The sequence below is a fragment of the Callorhinchus milii genome, unplaced genomic scaffold (assembly GCF_018977255.1).
Source record: "Callorhinchus milii isolate IMCB2004 unplaced genomic scaffold, IMCB_Cmil_1.0 Scaffold13, whole genome shotgun sequence".
Lineage (NCBI taxonomy): Eukaryota > Metazoa > Chordata > Chondrichthyes > Chimaeriformes > Callorhinchidae > Callorhinchus > Callorhinchus milii.
Genome location: NW_024704754.1, coordinates 14,141,903 through 14,165,444, shown reverse-complemented (window position 1 = coordinate 14,165,444; position 23,542 = coordinate 14,141,903). Strand labels below are relative to the sequence as shown.

General features: G+C 41.6%; 1 protein-coding gene across 1 annotated transcript in view; it reads right to left on the bottom strand.

Moving 5' to 3' along the window:
• Nucleotides 1–7,286: 7,286 nt before the first annotated feature.
• LOC103177312 (eukaryotic peptide chain release factor subunit 1) overlaps nt 7,287–23,542 on the bottom strand; it is a 37,279-nt gene continuing 21,023 nt past the window's right edge. Inside the window, exons 4-10 of the mRNA XM_042339918.1 lie at nt 23,271–23,409; nt 20,957–21,147; nt 19,290–19,419; nt 17,619–17,774; nt 17,395–17,459; nt 16,395–16,542; nt 7,287–10,470 (exon numbers count right to left, since the gene is read on the bottom strand). Coding sequence (XP_042195852.1) covers nt 10,388–10,470; nt 16,395–16,542; nt 17,395–17,459; nt 17,619–17,774; nt 19,290–19,419; nt 20,957–21,147; nt 23,271–23,409 — 912 coding nt within the window. The 3' untranslated portion in view covers nt 7,287–10,387. The remainder of the gene's footprint in view (nt 10,471–16,394; nt 16,543–17,394; nt 17,460–17,618; nt 17,775–19,289; nt 19,420–20,956; nt 21,148–23,270; nt 23,410–23,542) is intronic.

Genomic DNA, 23,542 nt, shown 5'->3' with positions numbered 1-23,542 from the left:
AAAAGCATTCAAATATTTCTTTATGCTTCACTGACTTGGGCACTGGGAGCGAATCAGTTCATCGAGGAGACCCCAGAATCTAGTAATATTGATTGATTGTTGTGGCGGCAGAAATGTCTCAGATCTCTGATGAGACTGGGAGACTCTCACCGAGAGGCAAAGAGGAAGAAAGATTGGGAGTGAAAAAGACCACCTCGCTGCAGATGAGAGTTACCAGTTACACTGGTACTGTGGGTGAACGTGCGTGAGAAACTCTATCGACTCCACTGTGGATACAGAACAATGCTGCCTGGACTTGAACACATAGTCCAGGCTCACACTCCAGTGAAGTGCTGGGGGAGCCCTGTGTTATTAGAGGTGCCACTCTTCAGAGGCGCCAATAAAACAGTCTGGTCTGCCTGTGCTTCAAGTAGATGTTAAGGTTCTCATATCAGTATCTGAAAAGATCTGATCTCCTGGATGACAATCCTCCAGATTAATTAATCATTCACCTCATGCCTGTTTGTGGAATCTTTGCTAGTGCAAATGGTTGCACAAAAAAACAGTTACTACACTTGAGAGCAATTGCTTATGAAGCACTTTGAGATGTTTCAATGTGATAAGGTGCTACAAAAGTGTAAGTTCTTTCTAACGGTCAACGTTTATATCACCTGGGAGAAGAATTCCATTTGATTTATTTGAACACAGGAAGGTATCCCTTTATTATCAGAATATTTTGTATTTTGCAGAACAAAAGAAAAGAGTTGTTGGGCCTGTAATTTAATTATAACTGAAGGTGGTCCTCAGTAAATGTTACTCGATAATGAATAATCCTTGTGTTTGATACAGCGCCTGCCCACAATGTCTCAACTTACTTCACAGATAAACTGCGCATCATATGTAAGGATTGTATCTGCAGGCAAAATGTAGCAGACATTTTGCATACAGTAAGTTCCTACAAGCAGCCAGTTTACCTGGAGGACTGTTGGCCAGGACATTCCCTTTTCTACATAACATGGTATTGCATGGACTGAGAAAAGACCATTCGATCCATTAAGTCCACTTCTTCCACGGATGAAACCAAACCTCGCCTATTGTGGACTTCACCGCCACCCACTCTGACCCCCGAGGGAAAGTTCTGCCCGTGCTCTGTGAAGTTCCGTGAAGATTCCTCCCTTTTCTCAGACAAAATACAAATGATTCCAATGCTTTCTTTCTGCCTCTGAGTTGAAACCTTCCATCGCTCAACTCAGGGAATGGAGCCCAGGAGTTTGAGACACAGTTTTGCTGCCACCTACAGGTCATTGTGAAGACTGACAGTCAGATTAACACCAGGCAGAGCTCTGGTCAGACTGAAACTCCAGAAGTTTCTTGTTTGTAAATGCTCCAGAAACAGTGGTGTAACTGGCTCCCTGAAAGGGCTTGGGATTGTCAAGTAAAAGGAAGTGCTGTGGGGTGACATTTCATGGGGTGCGAGCAGGCATGGATTCATTGGGATGGAGCAAAACCCATATCACCTCAGCCTATTCAAAAACTTTGTTGGACTTAAATGGAAGAGGAACTGGGACTTAATTATGACTGTTTTTGATCATTTCAATATAGTTAGCAACATAGATTTGTTAGGTGTGCAATGCCATGATGGTTGAAGCAGGATCCAACTTTGCTTTCAAGTGGCAAAGAGATAGACAACTAAAAAGAGTAATTTGCAGCGAGTATGGGGGGGAAAGGCAGGAAAATGGGACTGAATAGATTCCGCTTTCAAAGACACGATGGATTCTTCTGTGCTGTAAAATTAACCTACCACAATTTCACTTTTCGTTTCCAAGATACTGAATTAAACACAGGAAAATTCTAATTAACCCCCTGTACACACTTCACTTCAATTAATTAATTAGCAGCATGCTGACAATTTGCAATAATTTCTGTAGAGTGATTAATAATAAAAGTAACATTTGCATTTGATACAGCACCCACCACAGCATCTAAGAGCTTCACAAAATAAATGACTTTGAAGTGTACTGAGTGCTATTATACAAATACATATGGCAGCTAATCCCTGTCAGCAATGTTCTGTCCAGAACAATGAGATGAATGTCTACCTTTGGTTACATTTGGATGAACATTAGCCAGAACACTAGGATGAAACTCCCTGCTCTTCATACTATCACCACATGATCTTTAGCATCCACCCGAGTATTCAGAGAAGGCAGATGGGATACGATTATTTAAGATAGTTGTCAAAAGAACCGGGGCGATGAGGAGAAATGTTTTCACACAGAGAGTTGTTCAGATCTGGAATGCACTGCCTGAAAGAGTGGTGGAAGCAGACTTGATAACAACTTTCAAAAGAAAAGTGGATAGATATATGGGGAGGACAAGGCGATGGGGAGAGAGCAGGGGAGTGGGATTAATTTGGACAACTCTTTCAAGAGCTGGCATGGGCACAGTGGGCCTCCTTCTGTGCTGTATAATTCTATGGCTCTAATATCTGAAGGATGGATTGGAAATCCAGCAGTGCTTTACTGTTAGTTTCAGTGAGAATAAGAAAAGTATTTTAGGAGCAAAATAATAAGAGCAAGCAAAGCATTGAGTGACAGCAGCATTTGCATGTCTTTAACTCCTGCCTTAAAACCTTACCTAAAAGCAATGTGTTGCACATGTTCATTCAACTGTAGCCAGTCACATCTCCCTTCTCCTCTCCCCTGCTCAGTGTCCAGCTCCACCTTTGTAAAGTGCTCCGAGACATTATATAAATGCAGTTGTTTTGGAGAGAAATTTTTTTTTCATATTGTCGTATCTGAAAGTACTTTACAGCAGTCACTGTCGAGTGTAATAACTATTCTTTGTCCGCAAACGCAGCAGTCATTTGCGATAGCAAAGTCCCAAAATAGCCATGAGTAAATACCATGCAAAATTACATTTGTATAGCACCTTTCAAATCGGAAGAACATCCCAAGGCGCCGGGAGGTCAAGAATGACTGATCTTAAGGACTGTTGAGCAGTACTCCTTTCTCTTTACCAATAATTGGTGAGAGTTGTATAATATCTACATGAACAGACAGATGGGACCTCAGTTTAACATCTTGTCTGCAAAAAAGAAGTTGCACACAATCAAAAGAGATGATTCTCCCTTTTCATCTAGAGAAAACAAGAGGCATCGGCACTATGTAGTCCTCAATGCTGTTTGTCATTAAGACAGATGTTAAAGATGTCAGGATATAGGAATAGCATCAAACCCAACAATGACAGGAGGAAAGGAGTTAAGCAGCTCTGAGACTTTAGACTTTGTTGAGGTTCCCACAATATCAAAAATAATAACATAGATAACATAATAACATAACTCAAGTGCCTGATCTGATTAGGGGATGGGGGGGGGGGGGGGGGGCGGGGTAAGGGTATTTGTAGGTATCAAATGCGAGACCAATCTTGTTCTCACTAAACATATAGGCAGCGGGGGTCAATATATACTGCAGCAATCAGATGCTTCAAATTCCATCTAGTCTTGGCCTGGAAGATCATTTTGTCTTAAAATTTGAGACGGCACAGAATTGTGAAGAAAATCTTATGTTTAGTCTAAATTTAGAAGAAGGCCGTCCTTAAAAAGATCCAACTTCTGAGACTGAATTCAAGAATTTTCCCCAAATCTGTGATCATTACATTTTAAGACAATCTAGGTGAGATTTCGGACTTTTGGGTGCGGGAACTCTCATTGATTTTCCTCTCTAACCCAACAGATGCCTCTGCCATTTAGCACGACTGCTACCCTGGTTGAGATCAGCAAGTTCAGCATTGACCCTGGGGATCAAAGCTGAGAACCTGCTGGTGTGCATGGCTCAGGCCCACACCAGGAAAGGAAATACTAGAGGACCTCACCCCTCACACAAAATACTCTGTGCAGCAGCCAATCTTTCAGTCTTCATAGGAAAGGGTGAAACTCTGCTCCAGCCACAGCCAACAAGAGCTTGGCAACAATCACAGTCCAGGTTGGTTTTAGGGAGTGACCGAGGCTGGCTGGAACACACAGTAAATAACATGAGAACATTCCTGTTAAACACAACAGACCTGGCGCAACGAGGTGTCTGCATTCCAGGTAAACCCACATCATAGTTTCCAAAAAGGTGCAAAAATTTATAAAGGATGTGAAAACGGGCTAGAAACCCTGGGTCATCCTCAACAGAATCCCGAAGTTAGGTGGCAGATTTGCCTGCATTCCTTTCGTGTGTCAATAATTTACAATTAACTTATATCGACCCGTTTTCTGCAGAGAGAGGGATCATTTAGTGAGGGGTGATGGGTGTGAATACGTTATTGAACTAGGGGTGAAGAATGGAGTGGGGTCCTTCAACCAGCCATGAGGGTATGGTTCGGGTGAAAGTGGAGTTATTGAGCGAGGAATGAGGGATGGAATTATTGAGTGATCAAAGAGGATTGTGGTCTTTAATTGAGTAAAGTGTAGTTCTTTAGAATATCTGATAATAATGATCTTTGCATTTAATGCAACGTCTAAAGCATCAAAACTGAAAGTGCTTCATAAGGAATTGCTGTAAAGTATGTATTTGTAAGTGACGGCCAAAGCTATTTGCTCCAGTCAGAACCCCCGTAGTCATTGAAGTGAACGATCAATTTATCTGGAGGATTTCTGGACAAACACTAGGAGTAGCTTCTTCTTCAAATAGGATCCTATGGGGAGGGATGAGTGGATATCACTATTGAGAAAGATTAGACAGGTTATAGCTTTTCTCTCTGGAGATAAGGTAATTGGGAAGGGACTGATGGAGGTGTTGAAGGTTTTCAAAGGATTCATTAAGGTAATATTATTACCTTTAAATTTGTTGGTGAGTCCAATACCTGGCAACATAAATATAAGATAGCCAACAACAACAACTTGCATTTATATAGCGCCCTTCACACGGGGTAGCCAGTAGAGAATCTAAAAGGGAGTTTAGGAGGAACCTCTTCATGCTGAGAATGTGGAACTCACAGTTCAAAGCTGTGGCTGTGGTTGAAGCAGAAAGCATCCACATACTTTAGAGGAAATTTGATAAATAAATGAGTGAGAATATAATAGTGAGGTATGGGAGAAGGAGTTAGATGGGTGGAGGCTCATGTGGAGTATAAAGAGTAGTATGGACTAGTTGGTCAAATTGCTTATTTCCATGCTATAATTTTTTTATGATTCTATGTAAAGTGTGATGGGATCTTTAAATGCCCACTTGAAATGCAAACACATAGGACTTCAGATAATCATTTCATTTGAAGGATGGTAATAATATAATAATAATCCTTGCATTTAATATAGCGCTTCTCGCATCTTCTAGGGGTCTCAAAGCACTTCACAGAATATGCTATTGACCGTATATTTGTGGGCAAAACGCGGCAGCCAATTGTTCCACAAACAGTCGTGGATTGAAAATGACCAATTTATTATTGTTTTTTGTTGTGGAGGGACTATTATTAGACATGTGGAGTAAGGAAACTTGCCCAAGATTTCACACTGCCTGGAATTGAACTCAGGTCTCTCGCTTGCAAAGCGAGTGCTCTAACCACTGAGCTACAGACTTCACACTTGTGACAAAGCGTTGGAGTGTTGAGCCCAACATAGGGTCTTTACATTACATCATTTATGGACATTTTCTTGACATGAAATGACAGATAATGTTTGGCTGGAGGCTTAGAAAGCACACTTCACTCAAATAACACAAGACACTGAACTCATGTAAGAAGCAGATGAGATCCAATGCACTTAAGAGTCTTATTCATCTGTACCTCTCTTGCGACTTCCTCCCGACGTGAAAGGCAATGTAATTTTGTTGTTGTTGTGTTGATTCAGTGATGAAGTTACCATAACACAAAGGTTCGAAGAGATGAATTAGGCCGGCCAATTCAGAAATTTGGTTCCAACTTTTTTTGCAGAATATGCTCTAAGATTCTTGGTTGGTGTATGGCCCCTGGCTGGCATACCATTTCTAGTTGGCATATAATTCCTGTTTGGCAGTCTGCCCAGACAATTGAGTAATAATGGGAGGACACAGATGAAGAGAATTGAATGACCAAAGGCAGTATAGAACAGTTTCTCCAAACATCTTAGTCGCCCAGTCAATCAGTCAGCCCATCACAGAACTAAGTCAAATATCTCATCTCAATCAGGGCAGCAAGTGGGGTGTCTCTGTATCCAAGGGATAGGGTGTGGTGGGGGAAGAAGAGTAATCATCTCAATTTCCTTTGCCTGATGCCAATTCAGAGATTCAAGTGGAAGATGCGCGTGTCTACAGATCAGATGAGACAGGGTCTACAATGCTTTCCTTGATATAATGTGCTGACACTCACTATTGATTCATACATAAATGGTCACCAAGGTACTAGGAAGGGAAAAAAAAACTATTTACATAGAGGCTTTCTAATCAGAACATCTTAAAAATGCTTCACAGCTAACCAGACACACAAGCTCGGGGGCGCGGGTAATAGGATGGGATAACCGAAAGCACGGTTGAAGGAGGGGCTGAAACGAAAGGGCTGGAGATCCAGAGTGGGGCAGAGTGGCTAAACCTCACACAATGGTGGGGTGGATTGGTCTGGGAGGTCACTTTTAGCTGAGCAGAGGGAGAAGCTGGGTCAGTCAGACTGCAGATTGCCGAGGTAGGGCAAGGCCGTGGAAGGATTTGAATACAGGACCAGGATGAAATGTAAGGATTTATTTTTTGTTTCAAAATCGATCCGTCTTAGTCGCTGTTTGTCCCAATTTAAATTGCCTACTTACCTCATTGTTTGTGTGACATTGATGGCAGATTGGTTGTTTGCCTATATAACTTGCACTTTTAATTAACATAATCAGTATTGATCCTGGATCTATCCTACTGATGACTATCCTCCGGCGGGGGGGGGGGGGGGGGCTTTAATTGATAAGATGAGGCCGCAGGTGAGGAAGGTCCGACCCCAGGATTGGGTAGTTGTGGAGCACAGCCGGGGTGGAGATGCGGCTGACGAACACAGCTCTTAAAAGTTGAAGATGAACAAGTTTGAAAAGGTTTACGTGCAAGTAGTGAGAGGGGCCATCTCTTAACGTTCCAAGTTCTTGGAAAACAAACACAAGTCAAAAATTAAATGATACTGGGTCAGTCTTTTGCACGCTTTGTTTAGAGTGCATTCATTTCAGGACTTGAACAATCTGGAATATTCTTGGAATGTGAGATTCTATACTGTATCAGTTCATAATGTACATTGCAAGCTCTATGGTACACAGTCTCTTACTAAGAAATTTTGTGTACAAATCTTGTCTGTGGAAGAACCAGAATAAAGACGGAACCAAATTTTATTCTTAAATATGGTTTTTAATACTCTTCTCCATGTCTGTACATCACAACACCAAGTAACGCTGCTTGGGATCTTTCTGCAGAGGCTGTAGTGCATGAAAGCTGAGATCTACCCCCTTTCTGAATTCACATCAGTTCCATTTCGGAGAATACATTGGTCAAAGAAATACAAAACATTTTGGCATCATTTCCAAACTTAAATAGTAAACATTAAAACTACAAAAGGAGCTGCACTCATTGCAATGCATACTTCTTATTCCAAGCAGTGGGCTATCTGAAAATGTAAATATATATTCGTCTGGTCTATGTATCAAAATGGCCCCATTTACACAGATTGAGCAATGCAGTGTTGAAAGCATGGTCCGCGCCAGTTATCTTTTGGATAAGGCTGGGTTTGGAGAACGCAAGGGCATAGCCTATCCTTCAAGGAAATCAATAGGGTGGTCGGGGGTGGGGGGAAGAGAGGGAGTGGGGGGGGTGGGAGGAGGAAAAACGTTCTGCTCTAATCCTTCGAGTACTAAAAACCTTAAAGGCAAATACAAAAAGATTTGCAATCCTTATTTGTGAAGACTGTAAATATTCTTTACATTTCCCAAATTCTACTTTACAATATTGAGCAGTTAGATAGTCGCAGAAAAGCATTTCCAGATGGTATGGCCAAAAAGTGCATCTCAAAAAGCTGTAATCAGATTCAGGACTCAAAGAGTTAAAGCATCTCAGTGGTAAACAGAAACACAATTGGGGATTGAATTGACAACTTTCTACAGTGTATAACACTGTATTAAATAAAATATACATCCAAATTATGTGAAATGGACTTCAGAAACCATGCAAAAGGCAATCATGCTATGGAAGAGGAGTGAAACGTGATGAATGGTGTACATAGGAGTAGGACATACATACATCCCACAAGCGTGGGAAAGAGGTGACCAATTCTACATTGTGCTAGTTACAGTAACCCCCCAGCTAACCAGACTCCCAAGTATCCCGAATTCCAAATTAGGCAGGCCGGAAGATTCAGCCAAAAATCCACCCCCACTAATTCCAAACACCCGCCAGCCCACAAGATGCCCCCAGCTTGAAACTTTTGCCGAGGGCATCAACACAGCTGCATCGCATCAGTGGCGAGTACAGAACTATACAATATTTTGGTTTTTCTATTTCATTTAAAATTAATTTGATCCATTTTAAATGTTAGGAAGGATTTATTGTTACTTATTTTATATATTAGGATTAACACTTAGCTGGAAAATCCAGGTAACCAGACTGGATCTCCCCCCGATTAGTCCAGTTAGCCAGGGGAGGGAGGGATTTACTGTCAATTAACTGTGCTGCACAATCTGGAACAAAATCAGGTTCCATTGAGGGAGGCGTCCGTTGTCAGACCCCCAACAGTCACCCTGCCTAGGTAAAATAATACCATCACTTTGTATCATCAATCACCATGCTAACATCAATCAGTTTCTTGCCTAAAATATCTCGCTCTGCAGGTTAGTAGAAATGGGTTCAATTCCAACGCAGGTGCAGTAGTGCAAGAGGCGAGCAGTTACATCAGACGATATGCCCCTGTACATGCAGCATCAGTTTACATTCATTTGGCAAAAGCCCCCAATTAAGAAAGGAGTTCCACTCCACTTTCAACGGCCTTATGGAGATATATGGGTGATCAACGGAAAGTTGCTCATCTGTCCACATCAGTGATCTTGTACTACAGTTGTCCATCTACAGTTGTACTATTAAGCAACTGTTCCAGTAAAACCTAATTGCCAGGCTTTCTGTTCATATGGACACTTCCTCCCCTTGCACCAACACATTCCCAACTGTCAGGAATGCCAGATTCACTTTTCAGTCTTTGTACTTAGCATTGAAATCTCCCTGCAGTTTTAATATTCCCCTTCAAGTCATATGTACTTTGATTTGTTTTAAAAAAAATTCTACTTTCATATCAGCACTTATAAACAGCCCAACAATCTACTACCCGCCCTGATTGTTGGGAATAGAACGGGGGGTGGGGCATATGGAGTACATTTTGTCCCAACACAAACCCAAACCTCAACACAGAGTGATTGATCAATGCTGCGTTATACCTTTGTTGGATTTTGCAGCACTTTTCCCAAAACATACGTCAACCTTTAGTCGACAAGAGGCTGCATTTGGCAGCACGGTCTGAAGGGTAGTACCAACTCTGGTTCAGTTTTTACTATGACCCCAATATGGAGCAGGTCCTGGTTAACAAACAAAGTTGGGCCAAATCAAGACATCCTAAGTCCTAAGGTTAGAACTCACTTGCTCACACTCGTGCTGGCCGGTTAGCATGCCTAGCGAGAGTGGGAATTCAGGCGTCTAGTTGAAAGTATAACCCAAACTTGTGGGGGAATTACACCACCACTGGATATCTCCTGCACACAATGTAATAAGTGTACCGGTGACATGCAGAGGCAGCACAAGTACTGCTCAAACCTCTTTTTTAATTTAAAAAAATTGTAGAGGCAGCCTTTTTCCTCAGAAGGTGAAAAAGGCTTAAAAACTCCCACCCCTTGCTTATTAAAAAGTCACTAACTTTACATGTATGACTAAGGCTATATTTATTTCTCAAATACAGCCACAGCTCAAGTTGCCCATGTAAATGGGGTCATACACTGCAGTAGTTGCTCAAATTTATCTCCTCTATTTATTACAGTAGAAACTGGAGGTCTCCGGATGAAAATCGGGGGCTGCTCATATTCATCAGCTTGCAGAAATGAAGTTTGATAGCATTCCTTTTTATTATTTGCCTCTACATATGGAGGTAAAAAATCTCATTTTCATAAAATACAACAGCAACAAAAGTCCCATATTTTTAAGTAAAAATAAAAATGAAAATTTCTCAAAATATTAGTCCAATCTGGCATTGGGAACAGAGTTGGGTGTTGCTGTTGCACTGACACAATGACAAATCAAAGTGTGTTATTTTTTATTCACCATCTCCAATGTATTTAGAATATCAAGTTCTGGAAATGTCTGTTCTAAGGCAGGGATTTTTTTTCCATTGTGTTTTTCTCTCCTTGGGTTGGATGTGGGAGGGCTAGGCACATGTAGCCGGACCTAGTCCCGTCTACCTAGTAGTCGTCTAGGTCAAAAAAGTCTTCTTCATCTCCTTGGTATTCCATACCTTGAAAGTCCACCCGATATCGTAAGATACCTGTTGTGAAACAGCATTGCCATGTTAGGAGAGGCATTGTACATCTGTCGAGTTATACTTACTTAACGGGACTAGATTAGCTAATGTGAGTTCACTCTAGTTTAGAGGATGAATTGGTTCTAGGCTGGAGAAAACTCACAGAAATCTGAAATACACTTACAAATCACCCTTAGTCAACTTACATCTGTGTTCGCATGCTGCATGGTTCACACTCAATGAGCTGGGTCTGCTAAGTGCTTGGATGGCATTATAATAATAATCCTTGCATTTGATATAGCGCTTTTCACGTCGGGAGGACGTCCCAAAGCGCTTCACAGTACACACTGTAAAGTGAATTGACTGTATATTTGTGGGCAAACGCGGCAGCCAATTGCGCACAGCAATGTCCCACAAACAGTCGTAGATTGAAAATGACCAATTTAATTATTGTTTTGGGTTTTTGGAGGGATTATTATTAGGCGTGTGGAGTAAGGAAACTTGCCCAAGGTTTCGCCCTGCCTGGAATTGAACTCAGGTCTCTCACTTGCAAAGCGAGTGCTCTAACCACTGAGCTACAGGACTCCATTGTGCAGGAAAGGGCTTCATTGTTAATTATGGCTCCATAAAGGTTCCTCCAAGGCACCCTCCCACAGACCAGAAGCCTAGAGGTGTCAGTGCCAGGCTTTGCTGAATTAGCTGATCTCACTGCCCTTTACATTTGGGAATAGGAAAAAGGACAACCAGGTTTCCTGCTGGTATTTTGGGTGGCAGTCAGGTGTGGACAGCCTGATGTGATATCCCAATTATCAAATATTTTACCAAAATTCAAGGATTCAAGCTCACACAAGGATCTTGGACACCTGTAGAACAGTAGGAGCTCAAATTTCAAGACAAATAATGGCTCCAAAGGAAGGAAAGGATGCACATAGGTAAATACCCTGTGCTCAACCATTCTCCTTCCTGATTCTGTTACCACCACCTCCCTACCCCATCTCACGCTCAAGGTTGCTTCCCATACTCCAATTACCCAAGGCTAGGTTGGGTTATTCCCAGTTGTGGGTGTTTGGAGCCAGCAGGAATTTTCAGTTGTGCAAAGCATTCTGCCATTGTTTTTTTTCCCAGGACACTTGAAATGCAGCTTCTGGTTGTTTGGTTGGAAGCTCAGTGTCAGTAGCCCTGACTTCTCGCTTAAAGACAACCACCTACTATGAGGAAGTAAATTAGAGCACATTTCATGTAGCCTTTCAGGTTTACCAAGCTAACTGCTCATTGAATCTATTAATAATGTTACAATACCGAGTCACTGGACATAGTGATTGATAAGCATATTAGCATGAAAAACATTTTTTCCAAATAGACAAATACAAACCATCAAATGACTAGTTTAAGACTAAGCAAGCACCATTGAGTTCAAACTGAGCAATGCAACATTTCCTCCATCAACCTTCAAAGCATTGTTAAAAAGCCTAGTTATCTGATCATTAGTTTGTATTCATTGCTCCTATGTCTCTCGTGATCCATCAATCAGAATCTAAATCTTAAGTTGCATTAATACAAGAAGTGATGAGAAGCAAGTACCTAAACAAGTCACTCCTCTGAATGAAGTTCAATCATAATGTACAAAATGGAATAGCTATTTCCCAAACGTTATCTCTAAGAAATTCACAGCCTGATTGGTCGGTATCTGGCTTGCGCACACTCACACACACTCAACTACCTACCTCCTGGAACAGGTTAGTTCTGCAGCCTCCCACCCACACACAATCCAGTGATTTTGAACATAATGCAACACTTTCAAACAACATCAGGCGAGGAAAACAAAGGCAAAGTAAGGGTTAAGAAACAGAGCATGTGAAGGCTGAATTGGATTTGAAAAATTGGGAAGATTGTGGCTCACGCCATTCCTTGACACCGAATAGTCTCATCTAAACCTTCCACACACAAGTTATAATAAGTGTACCAAGACTTAAGAGGTGATCCAGATCTGAAGTGCTTCATCTTCAAGTTACTATTTTGGAACACAGCAGCAGCTATAGCTTGTTATCTTGAGCTAACAAAAAAGATTTGTTTACATAAAGCTGCATGTAACTATCTTGCTCCTTATATGTAGTAATGAGAAGAACTCTCCTCATTTTAACTCAAGCAGCACTAGTGTGTAAAGTAGTTCCACCTTGCCAGGGAGCATCATAATAGCCAAACTCTGTTTCCCAGCCCTCTAACCTCGTAGCCATGTATTTTTTGTTTTAACTTAAACAATTTATTTGGAAATCAAGAGTGGTGAAATTCTTTACGTTTTAGCAACAATTTTAGGTCAGCTTGGAGCACAGTAGCTTTAGGCTCTTAGCATTTAGTAGAAGCACAAAAACACACTGCTTCAGGTCAGTGCCATATAGATAGTTTGAAAAACAAATCTCCACATGTTGATTCAGAGTTAGTCAGTAAACTAGATCCAACTGCACCTGTTGAGTTGAATATCCTAACCTGTTTGGTAATGAGTCCCAGAGGACAAACTATTTCCTTCACTGACAAGATCTTTCGCTCAATCTGCATCAAAGAGCTGCTCACGTCAAATATTACTTTCGCAAGGAAAGGCCGCGAGACAATGGATACAAACTTAGAACGTCTGACCTGAACCCCACTATCCTGAGACAAGTAAAGCAAAACATAACCTTGCAGAAAGTTGGGAAGGAGGTGGAGAATCGCCCCATCTTCAGGACAAAGTCATGGTGGAATGTCCCATTAACATCTGAAATGCTCTCTCTCTCTCTATGCTGAAACAAAGATTTAAAAGCTCACAGGAATGCACAGACTCCAAAAAGATCTGAGACAGTTACACTCTCAAAAGCAGTCTCTGCACTTGAGCCCAAGTGTGCAAATGCAGAACATGATAGATAGGTGGAGGCACACTAAGGCATCAAGGGATCAAGTGCAGCTGAGAAAAATGGTACGCACTAGGAAATAAACCTTGTGTAAAACATCTGCACATCAGCACTGCTTGCAAATACTTCCATAAAGTCAAAACAAAAAGATGTTTCACCTTTTCATTGCCTAAATATTGATATTCTATCCACTGAATCTCATACAAAGATTCCCAATAGATGTCTCTGAAATGGTCCTGGACAGAGTTTAGAGGATAGACAGCCTATGGCAGAAGACTGAAACATTATTGAGTGGTTTTCTGAGCAAATGATTTGTAAGTGCCAAAACATTTTGCACCAAAACAAAAACCAACACAATTTAAATCTGAAGTGGCTTTTTCAAAAGCTCACTTAAGATGTGAATATATGGTTTTCCTTTGTTTTGTTGGGGTGAGAGTGGGTGGGAAAGCAGGGGAAAGAGAGACGTTACAGAGTTTTCAAACTACATAAGCTCTGAGACACTACTCTGCATAAATGGTGCTTTATAAATGTAAGTAGTTGTTTTTGTTCCAATGGAATCAAACCCCTGAAGCAAAAGTAGCTTACGTGAGATGCAAGAAAACTCTTACATTACTGAACAGCGAAAGGGGGAATTTTGTTTTCCAACCTGCATACATTTTTTCTGAAAGTATGAAGAATATTGGACCTACATCTACATTAAGCACCAAGGATGTGGAAATGTTTTAACAATAAACTGAAGAACGAGTACAGATCTTACATCAGATGTCTTCAGGAGTTGCAGTGACATCTGGGCCTTAGCTTGGTGTGCTTTGAACAAACGATTCCCTGAGCTAACGACAGTGCCTCGAGATGTCTTTCTGTTCCATTGAATAGGGCGGATGCAGAAAGATCAGTTTCTATGCACAGCGCCTGCTGCAAGACAACAGACACTCAAATCAAAACGGAGAGGGAGTAGCTTTCTACCTGCTGCCTGAAACTCGGGAAGCTTAAGTTTAGCTTTGTATACCTTTCTTTGATACAATCTGAAAACTGGATCAATATGGTTGCATTGTGATACAACTGCATATCAATGTTTCTACAGTGAAATGCACATCTTTCTAAAAGTGCTCAGGCATGATCCACCTGAAGTCTATCATCATCCATTCGATTTATAACCATGAAATTTGAAGGAAAAACAGACCTAATAACAATACGGTCCTGGTTAAGCTGAAGGATGATGCTGTTGGAACTTTGTGAGTAAGCTAAATTATAAAAATGAACTTGAAGTTAACCAAGAACAGAGGGCTTCAACAGTTTGTGAACAAACTAATAAACACCAGTTTTTCTGCCAAGTGTCTTCTGCCAAGAATGGGGGGAAAAAAAGTAATGGGGCATATCTGAAAAGGCTTTCTATATTGTAGGTCAGAGGATAACATTCAAAGCACAAAGTTTTTTCTTCTCTCCTCCTCTCCCCCAGTGGTATGAGTAATTCTGATTTCCAAATGATGGCTAAATCAATACTACAATACAAAATTACATTCGTAATTACATTTGTTAGCTATACATTTGTATAGCTAACAATACACAAGTTTTCAGACTTTGCTTTTCATAAATCTGTACAATTACACAAAGGTACAAATTTGTATCTTTCAGCTCAATTGTATACAAAATTAATTTACCGGTTTTATGTGTTTATGTAGAAACAAAAAGGGATTCTGTTCACTGCTGAGGAGTATTGGAAATAATGAAATGATTTGGATTTTCAGATCTGCTTTTTCAGTAATTAACAACTAGCCCAAGTATCTCCTACTGCACAGATCTATGATAACCTCATGGCTGGTCCATACTAGTAATCTCTTTATATTGAGTAAATGAATAGGCTCATTTACATTTATGGAACAAACAATCCATGGTATCAAAAAGGTTGAGAAACACGGCACTAGATATTCTTTATCATAATTGAAAGTTAGCCAGGGTGGCGTGAGCCCTGGCTCAATGCCCCAGTGTTTATTTTTAGTGCAATATTAGAAATGCTCTACCCACCTCGGACACATATCAAGATAACATAAAGCATTTCATAATCATTTAAATGTGTCAAAAATGCTTCACACATGACTTTGAAATATAATATTAATAATAATCCTTGCATTTGATAGATCACCTTATCACGTCGTTGAGACGTCTCAAAGCATTACACAGAATATACTGTAAAGTGACTATATATTTTGTGGGCGAAACAGGGCAGCTAATTGCAGACAGCAGTGTCCCTCAAACAGTCGTGGACTGAGTGACCAATTTTTAAAAAACATTGAAGGAGTTATTTATTACCCCCGGAAAAGCGATCCGTCAATCGACTAACAACAGGCTTCCTACGTACTGCTAGGTAAACACAGGCGTGTGGAGCAAGAAAACTTGCCCAGCGTTTCACCCTGCCGGGAATCAAATCCAGATCTCTCATTTGCGAGGCAAGTGCTCTAACTACTGGGCTACAGGACTCCTTGTTTGTATTGTGACTTATGTAGGCAAACAGCAGTTGATCTGTGCCAGCAGGTTCCACACACATCAATGAGATGAATGAGCAATTAATCGGGAGTCTTTGTATTGCAAGTATAAATTTGGGGAGAAACCATTCTTCCAAATTGTACCACAAGATCTTTAATTTCTACCAGGGAGCCCATTTCAATATCATCTGAAGTACGGCACCTCCAACAAAACAGCACTCCACCTCACACTATACTGGGATGTCAGCCTAGAATATTGGTTCATAGCCTAGTGGGGGACCTGAACTCACAACCTTTCACCCAGAAGACTGTCAAGTGAACCGGTCTGACATTGTGAACAAAGATGTGAAATGTCAGAGGAAAAAATGGTTTGGGGAGGATAGAATGCATTTCTATTATTTTGCAGTAACTGGGGTCAGCTCTTAAACTAGAAAATTATGTCCCAGTGCCAGCTACACCAATTGGCAAAAATTTGCGACACAACCCAAGACATTGCTTTGCTGTTACGTGGATTTGCTAGGTGAACATAAATCAATTACAACTCTCCCATTCCCTTTCCTGCCTAAAGCAACAGAAAGGTCCTTACCACCAATGCCACCAAAGCCCTTCACAAACTGAGATCCTTCTTGTGACTTGTCTGTGACAATTTCCAGCGTAGCTCCAAATTTTTTGTAGTTATTGGCAAACCATTCCAGGAGAGGCATACTTTCCACCATCTCGTGCTCTTGCCCAGTCTAAATCAGTTTATAAAAAAACACAAGCATTAAGACAACAGGGCAGGGACACTCATCTACAGTGGATACTGCAATTGCAGCTAGAAACTATTAATCAACAATAAATTACATTGTTTAGTGCCTCTCATGTCAGGAGGACATCCCAAAGCGCCAACTCCCGATACCTTGGTTCGACTCCTAAGGGTTCCAGAAAACACAATCTACTGATCTCATCCCTATGGAGTTCCATCAATTCACGGTCTTGAGCAAAAAACAGCTCGAGATTCTGACCCGCGACATAAAGTTAGGAAGTAAATTGCACTGTTTCAGAGCTCCGATATGCTACACCTTGTGAAGGGGGCGATAGAAATGCAAGTTGTTGTTGCACTGGAGAGCACAGTGCACACACACTTTCCATTGTTTGAGGGAGAACCAATCCAGACTATTCTGACACAACCAATCAGCTCATACAGAGGAGCGCTTTGGGAGAAGTTTGGGGAACGATTGCATGGTGTAAACATCCTCTTCTGTGAAGATCTGAGATCTTATACAGCAAGGATAAAGGGGGAATCAAAAGCTAAACAAAATACCTGCCATGAGCATGAAAAGTGAACCTGAACCCCCAAGAAACAGATGGATAATATTTTAGTTACAATTACTAGTCTTATGGTGGAAAGCTTCAAGCGTTCTCCTCCTCCCAATACTTTCCACCATTATAACCATTGCTGTAATACTAATGGACTCCGATGTTTGTTTATTTATTCAGGCATCAACAATTTCCAACCCAAAGGGATTTGCTGAATATACAGAACATTTAAGACATTTAAGACAGCTCATTTTGGACCCACTCTGAACATAACACGTCAACTGTACCTCTTTGTCTGTGAAGTGGGATTTATCCTTCTCCTGCTCAGGTGTTAGATACAGGATTTTCTCTTCTGAAAAATAAGAAAAATGCAATTGAAGAAAAGTCCCGTCACTTAACAGTTCCAATTTGCTGGCTATTTTACTTCCTAAGACCAGTTAACAGCCAACACTTTAATAGAAATGAAATAGATGTTCTGAATAACAAAATTTGATGGTGAAAGATCACCTACCCTCTGTGCCATGACAGCGCAGAACATATCGCATTATATCCAGATTTTCATAAACAATCAGAATCTCTACTGCCCCCATCTCCAGTGCTTTCAGCGTATCTTCTACTCCAAAACAGTACTTTCCCGTGTCCTGGCTGATTTCATCAAAGTATCGTCCTGAATTCAAAAGAATTGGGAAGCAAAAATTAAAAATTAATTTATGATTTTAAGCAGACATTCGATCATCAGGAGACAATCAGGAAGAGTTTTTTTAAAAAATGTATTACTCCTTTTTTCTCCTCCACTGAAATGTAGATCATGGATGGAGATATTATACATAGTTCTAGTAAAAGACTTAAAATGTTAGGGATATATTCACTCGAGTACTTCAGAAGAGAGTGTTCAAAGAAAGGGAGTAAGTTGATATTCAATCAACACTAAAGGAACACGAACTATGAAGATTTCATTTATCCTCAATACTAATCAAGAACATGTTGTACAAGTGGCTATTTGAAGGCAGGTTAAAAAAAACTATTGAAGAACATAAAAATAAGGTTTGGGAAAAGGGATTCAAAGCACATAGCTCAGTGGGGGAACTGGCACAATGGCTCTTTGTGAGCTGAAATGTCCATCGTTTCACACAATGAACTTGGAGACTACAACAATTTAGAAAATTGATGGAAATTTTCCATTCTCTCTCTCCACCCCACCATGTCTCAATTTTATTCCATTTCTTTTCAAAATATAATTTTTCACCCCAGTATTTTAGTAACGATAAAGCTCCATGAATTTAAAGAGGAATCCAATCAGAATTTTAATCATGCCACAGGTTTGGTGCCCATTTCAATTCTTAACTCATACTGAAAACTCTTTTGACTGCCGGCACAGAATAATTAGCCAAATTTTAATTTTATAGTATGTCTAACAATCTTTGCATTAAATATACAAAGTTTACATACTGTTTATTGGTAGCTTCCTTCCTTCACATAACATTGCTTACCCCCAACTCTACCTCTCTACCCAGGTTTTGAGACACTTGAGTTTCAAGCCCCTCCACCCAATGTCTATAACCTCTGACAACTCTACTGAACTGGCTGTTCCCTTCACTCAGCAAACACCCGACTGCTTCATATCCTCCACCCTATCCATCATCAGCCATTCTGCTCCCGGGTACCTTTGACTTGCCTCTCACCAATTTCAAAGAACCATCTCAAGATTCACCTCTTTATGACTTTGCTTTTGGTCATCTTTCCCCACATCCCTCCCGCCTTCCTCAGCTCCATCCCCAGCATGAGTGTCCAGCCAGCCATGTAGAGTTTTGAGATGTCCTCTGACGTGAAAGACACTACACTATATAAATGTAAATTGGATTGAAACACTGCTAAAGAAAAATTGACTAAAATGGTTTATGCATAACATTGTCACATTTCCCCATTGGACTTGAAAACTTTCCAATCCAGCTTGCGGACTCAAGTAAAGAATATTAATATTCAACAACAATTTACATTTATATAGCACCTTTTACAGTCAAACATCTCAAAAGAAATGCCTATCAGCTCTAGCACTTCATTCAAAATGTATCAAATTAAAATTGGAGTTTAGCAAAAGTTGATGTGTTGGCTGTAAATCAACATAGCAAAGTTTCACAAGCAATAAGAGGAGAAATTTATAACATTTTAGGACAAATCTTACCTATTAGTTTCTTTTCCTGTATGAACTTGACACTTGACAAGACTTCTGCTGAAAGCTCGATTGCTTGATTGAAACCATTTTCTCCCCCGTATGAGATATCCACCAATTTCAGCACTTTGCTCTGCAACCTCTGCGCACAAACAGACCCCAAAGAAACACGGTTTACATCAACAAAAGTTAATAATAATACTTGCATTTGATATAGCGTCTTATCAGGTCATTGAGATGTCACAAAGTGCTTCTCAGGATATACTGTGTGGTGGATTGTCTATATTTTGTGGGTGTAACATGGCAGTCAGTTGCATACAGCAACATCCCACAAACAGCCATGGAGTGAGTGACCAAATTTTATTTGGGGGATTGTTGGCTAGGACACCTGGAAACTCCCTTCTCTTTTCAAATAATACCATGGGATCTTTAATATCCACCTCTACGGGCAGATGGGACGTTGGTTTCATATCTCACCAGAACATCAAGATATTATAGCAGTATTATGGAAAAGATCATTTAAATTAGACAATTTAGAAAGCTGGTCAGTAAAATCTCAACATTTGAGAATCAACAAGGATATTCCCATTCCTATATCAAGCTGTTTATCAAATGAGTCCAGTATCCTGCCTATAACCATACTTCTCAGTAACCTGTTCCAGCTGTTAATCAACCTCTGTGTAAAAATACATCAACAACTTGCATTTATATTGTACCCTTCATGCAATGCAGGTAGAGTCTCAGAGTGCTATCCACGTGAAAGCTTCCTGAGGCTTACCTCTTGTCTCGATGACTTGGCATATCTGGAAGTATTGTTTTGGATTTACTTTATCCCACTTAGCAACTTAGAAACAACAACTTGAATTCACGTTTAATACATCTCAAAAAATCAAAGTGTTTTATAGAAGCTAGCGGTGGGGGTGAGGGAGGAAGATGACTCTCATAAGGACAGTGTGAGCAAGGTACAAAGTGGGAGAACAAAGGTCTGTTAAAGAAGTAGGTTTGTAGAAGGGAAGAAGGTGAGTTGGAAAGATTTTGTGAGTAAATTCCATAGAGCAGCAGGTGGCTGAAAGTTTGGCCGCGATGGTAGAGAGACATACTGCAGGTATGAATGTGGAGGCAGTGCGCATAAGAGTGGTGCTACAGGAAGGAGGGATTTGAAAATTAGAACGAGGTCAAATCTGCAGAGGGCAAGTTGAGAATAGGATGATGGGAACCCGTAGTACAGACAGTATATGGGTTGTGGAAGAGCTAGAGCTCATGTGATGGAGGAGAAAAGCAGTCTTAGTCACAGACAGGATACAGGGTTTAAAAGAGCTGAGTGTCACAAAATACCATAATTAGGTGCAACGTGAAGAAATTGGAGCTCACAGGATAGCTATGGCAGGGACTCAAATACATACACTACCTTGAAACAATTCCCAAATGCTGTTTTCACAGGCCTTGCAAACAAATACATGAGATTACAGGTGCACTTATCAACTGTCACTTGTTTGTTGATTCATTAGTCTTGCTTTTCCTTTCATGTCGTACTAGTTGTATCTTCCATGCTGACTCGCAGCAGAGGTCATAAGCCAAAAGAAAAATGTCGCATTTTGTGCGCAATTTAAGATAATGCAAGGGTTCTTGGGCTGTCATTTTTAAAATTGCATTGCACTGAGGTTTCAGCATGGACTTACCGGGTCAAACATGTCAGACTGACTGAGCTCAGTTTTGAAGTCAGCTGATCCGGCCAGAACCAAGCCGGCAACGTTCACCTTATCGCTGCTGATGAAAAGCTGCACGGCTGTCTCCGCCACTTTCCGCACGTAGTTGTGCCTCTTCTCCATTCTCAGACGAGCAAAACGCAATGCAGATTGTCCTCCTCTGCCTTCAAATGCAAGAGACTTGTTTTTAAAGCTCAACTAGAAAACACCCACAAAGAACTGACAGTGCAAGAAATATGAATCAAACTTTAGTCCTTTAAAGATCTAAGGGACAAATACAAATTGGAACAACAACAAAATTATATTTATAGAGCACCTTTCACGTTGTATGCATTCGATACGGTCGACCACGCTATCCTACTCCACCGCTTGTCCTCCCACCTCAACCTTCAAGGCACTGTCCTTGAGTGGTTTAGGTCGTACCTTTCTCACCGTCTTCACTTTGTCTCGACGAATGGCTTCTCCTCCACCCCCCGTACTGTCTCATGTGGAGTCCCTCAGGGCTCTGTCCTCGGTCCCCTCCTCTTCACCCTCTATATGCTCCCCCTCGGTGACATCATCCGCAGACATGGAGTTAACTTCCACATGTATGCGGATGACACCCAACTCTACCTTTCCTCCTCTACTCTCAACTCCACGACCACCGATGTCCTGACAGCTGCCTGTCCGACATCGAGTCCTGGACGAGAGACAACTTTCTTCAGCTCAACGTGCGAAAAACCGAGGCCCTCCTGATTGGCTCACGTCAGCGCCTCCGCACCTCAGGCGCTGACACCATCAGCATCCAAGGCTGCACTCTCCACCTCTCAAAGCCAGTCAGGAACCTCGGCGTTTTGTTCGACCCTGAGCTGTCCTTTCTCCCTCACATCCGCACCACAACTGGCACCGCCTTCCATCACCTCCGGAACATCGCCAGACTACGGCATTACCTCACCCCTCACGCTGCTGAAACCCTGGTCCACGCCTTTGTCACCTCAAGGCTGGACTATGGGAACTCTCTCCTCGCCGGCCTTCCCGCCACCTCCCTCCACACTGCAGGTCATTCAGAACTCTGCAGCTCGTGTACTGTCCCGCACCAGGCTTCGGGACCACATCACTCCCACCCTCGCTCGCCTCCACTGGCTCCCCATCCCCCAGAGGATTGATTTCAAGATCCTCATCCTCACCTACAAGGCCATTCACGGCCTTGCTCCCTCCTACCTCTCCAACCTACTATCCCCCTACCTACCTGCCCGTACCCTCCGTTCCTCTGGCTCCGGTCTGCTCCACGTCCCCCGCCCCAATCGCCCTACCATTGGTGGTCGGGCCTTCAGCCTCTCAGCCCCGAGGCTCTGGAACTCTATCCCCCAGTGCCTTCGCCGCTTCCTCCCTCTCCTCCTTCAAGGCCGGTCTCAAAACCTTTCTCTTTGACCGAGCCTTCAGCTCCCCTCTCGACTCTCTTCCCCCTTCTCGCTCCCTCCCATCCCTCCCCTCACCCTGACCATTTCCCCCCTCCTCGCTCCCTCCCCTCCCCTCACCCTGACCATTTCCCCCCTGCTCGGGTCATGACCCAACTGTGCAGCGCCTTGGGACGTCCTCCTGACGTGAAAGGCGCTTTATAAATGGAATCTTGTTGTTGTTGTCGGGAGGACATCCCAAAGCGCTGAATTACTATTCTGGTAGCATTAAATGTTTTCCCACTAAAGTGCATCGAATCAAAGCATCACCCTCAACTGAACATTAAAATGCATACCCACTGCACATCCCATCTGGCCTTAAACATGGATCGTATACAAGACAGCATTATAGTATAATCAACTAAATACAACACCACTCACCCTCCACAAAACACAAATGAGAGAGTTATGTCTTGTTTTTTTTTAAAAAAAAATAGCATTGAATGATTAACAGTTAAAATATTTGGCAATTTGAAGATGGTTTGAATGCATGTTTCTTCCAATGTGTTGCCACTTCAGCCTCAAAGAAGCCCCTCTCCAGAATCTACAGTGAGGCTCACTACACACAGTAGTACTGAGAGCATTAAGAGGTTCGACAGGCAAAGTATGTGTCTACTGGCTAAATCCTTGGTGTATCAATCTTGCAAACCGAGCACTTGATGCAAAACGGCATGGCCACAACTTGCAACATTACAGGAGTCTGTAAGGAAAACTATGGAACTATTTATTAATCAACAAGGGAAGCCTAAGCATTTAAAAAGTAGATCTGGAAAATCATCAGGATAAACGACAATCAAGTTAGCAGCACCCTTACAATCCACTAATTTACTCATAGAGCTTCATTTTCTTACCGTGCTTCTTTGGAAGATCCACTGTGAACTTGTGCAGTACTTCTCGCGTGTTTCCCTGGAGAGTGCCGAACAGTGCACCACTGCCATCGATAACAATGAATCCAAACTTGCTGTCATCCGACAAGAGAGCAGTCAAAGCCTTTGAAGGAAACAGCCAAAGTTAGCCACATCAACTCACAAATACTCAACAATCAAAGAATGTCAGGAGGAGGAAAATCATGACACTTTGGAAACTACTGAACTGTACTGGAGCATCAAGGATCAGGAAAGAA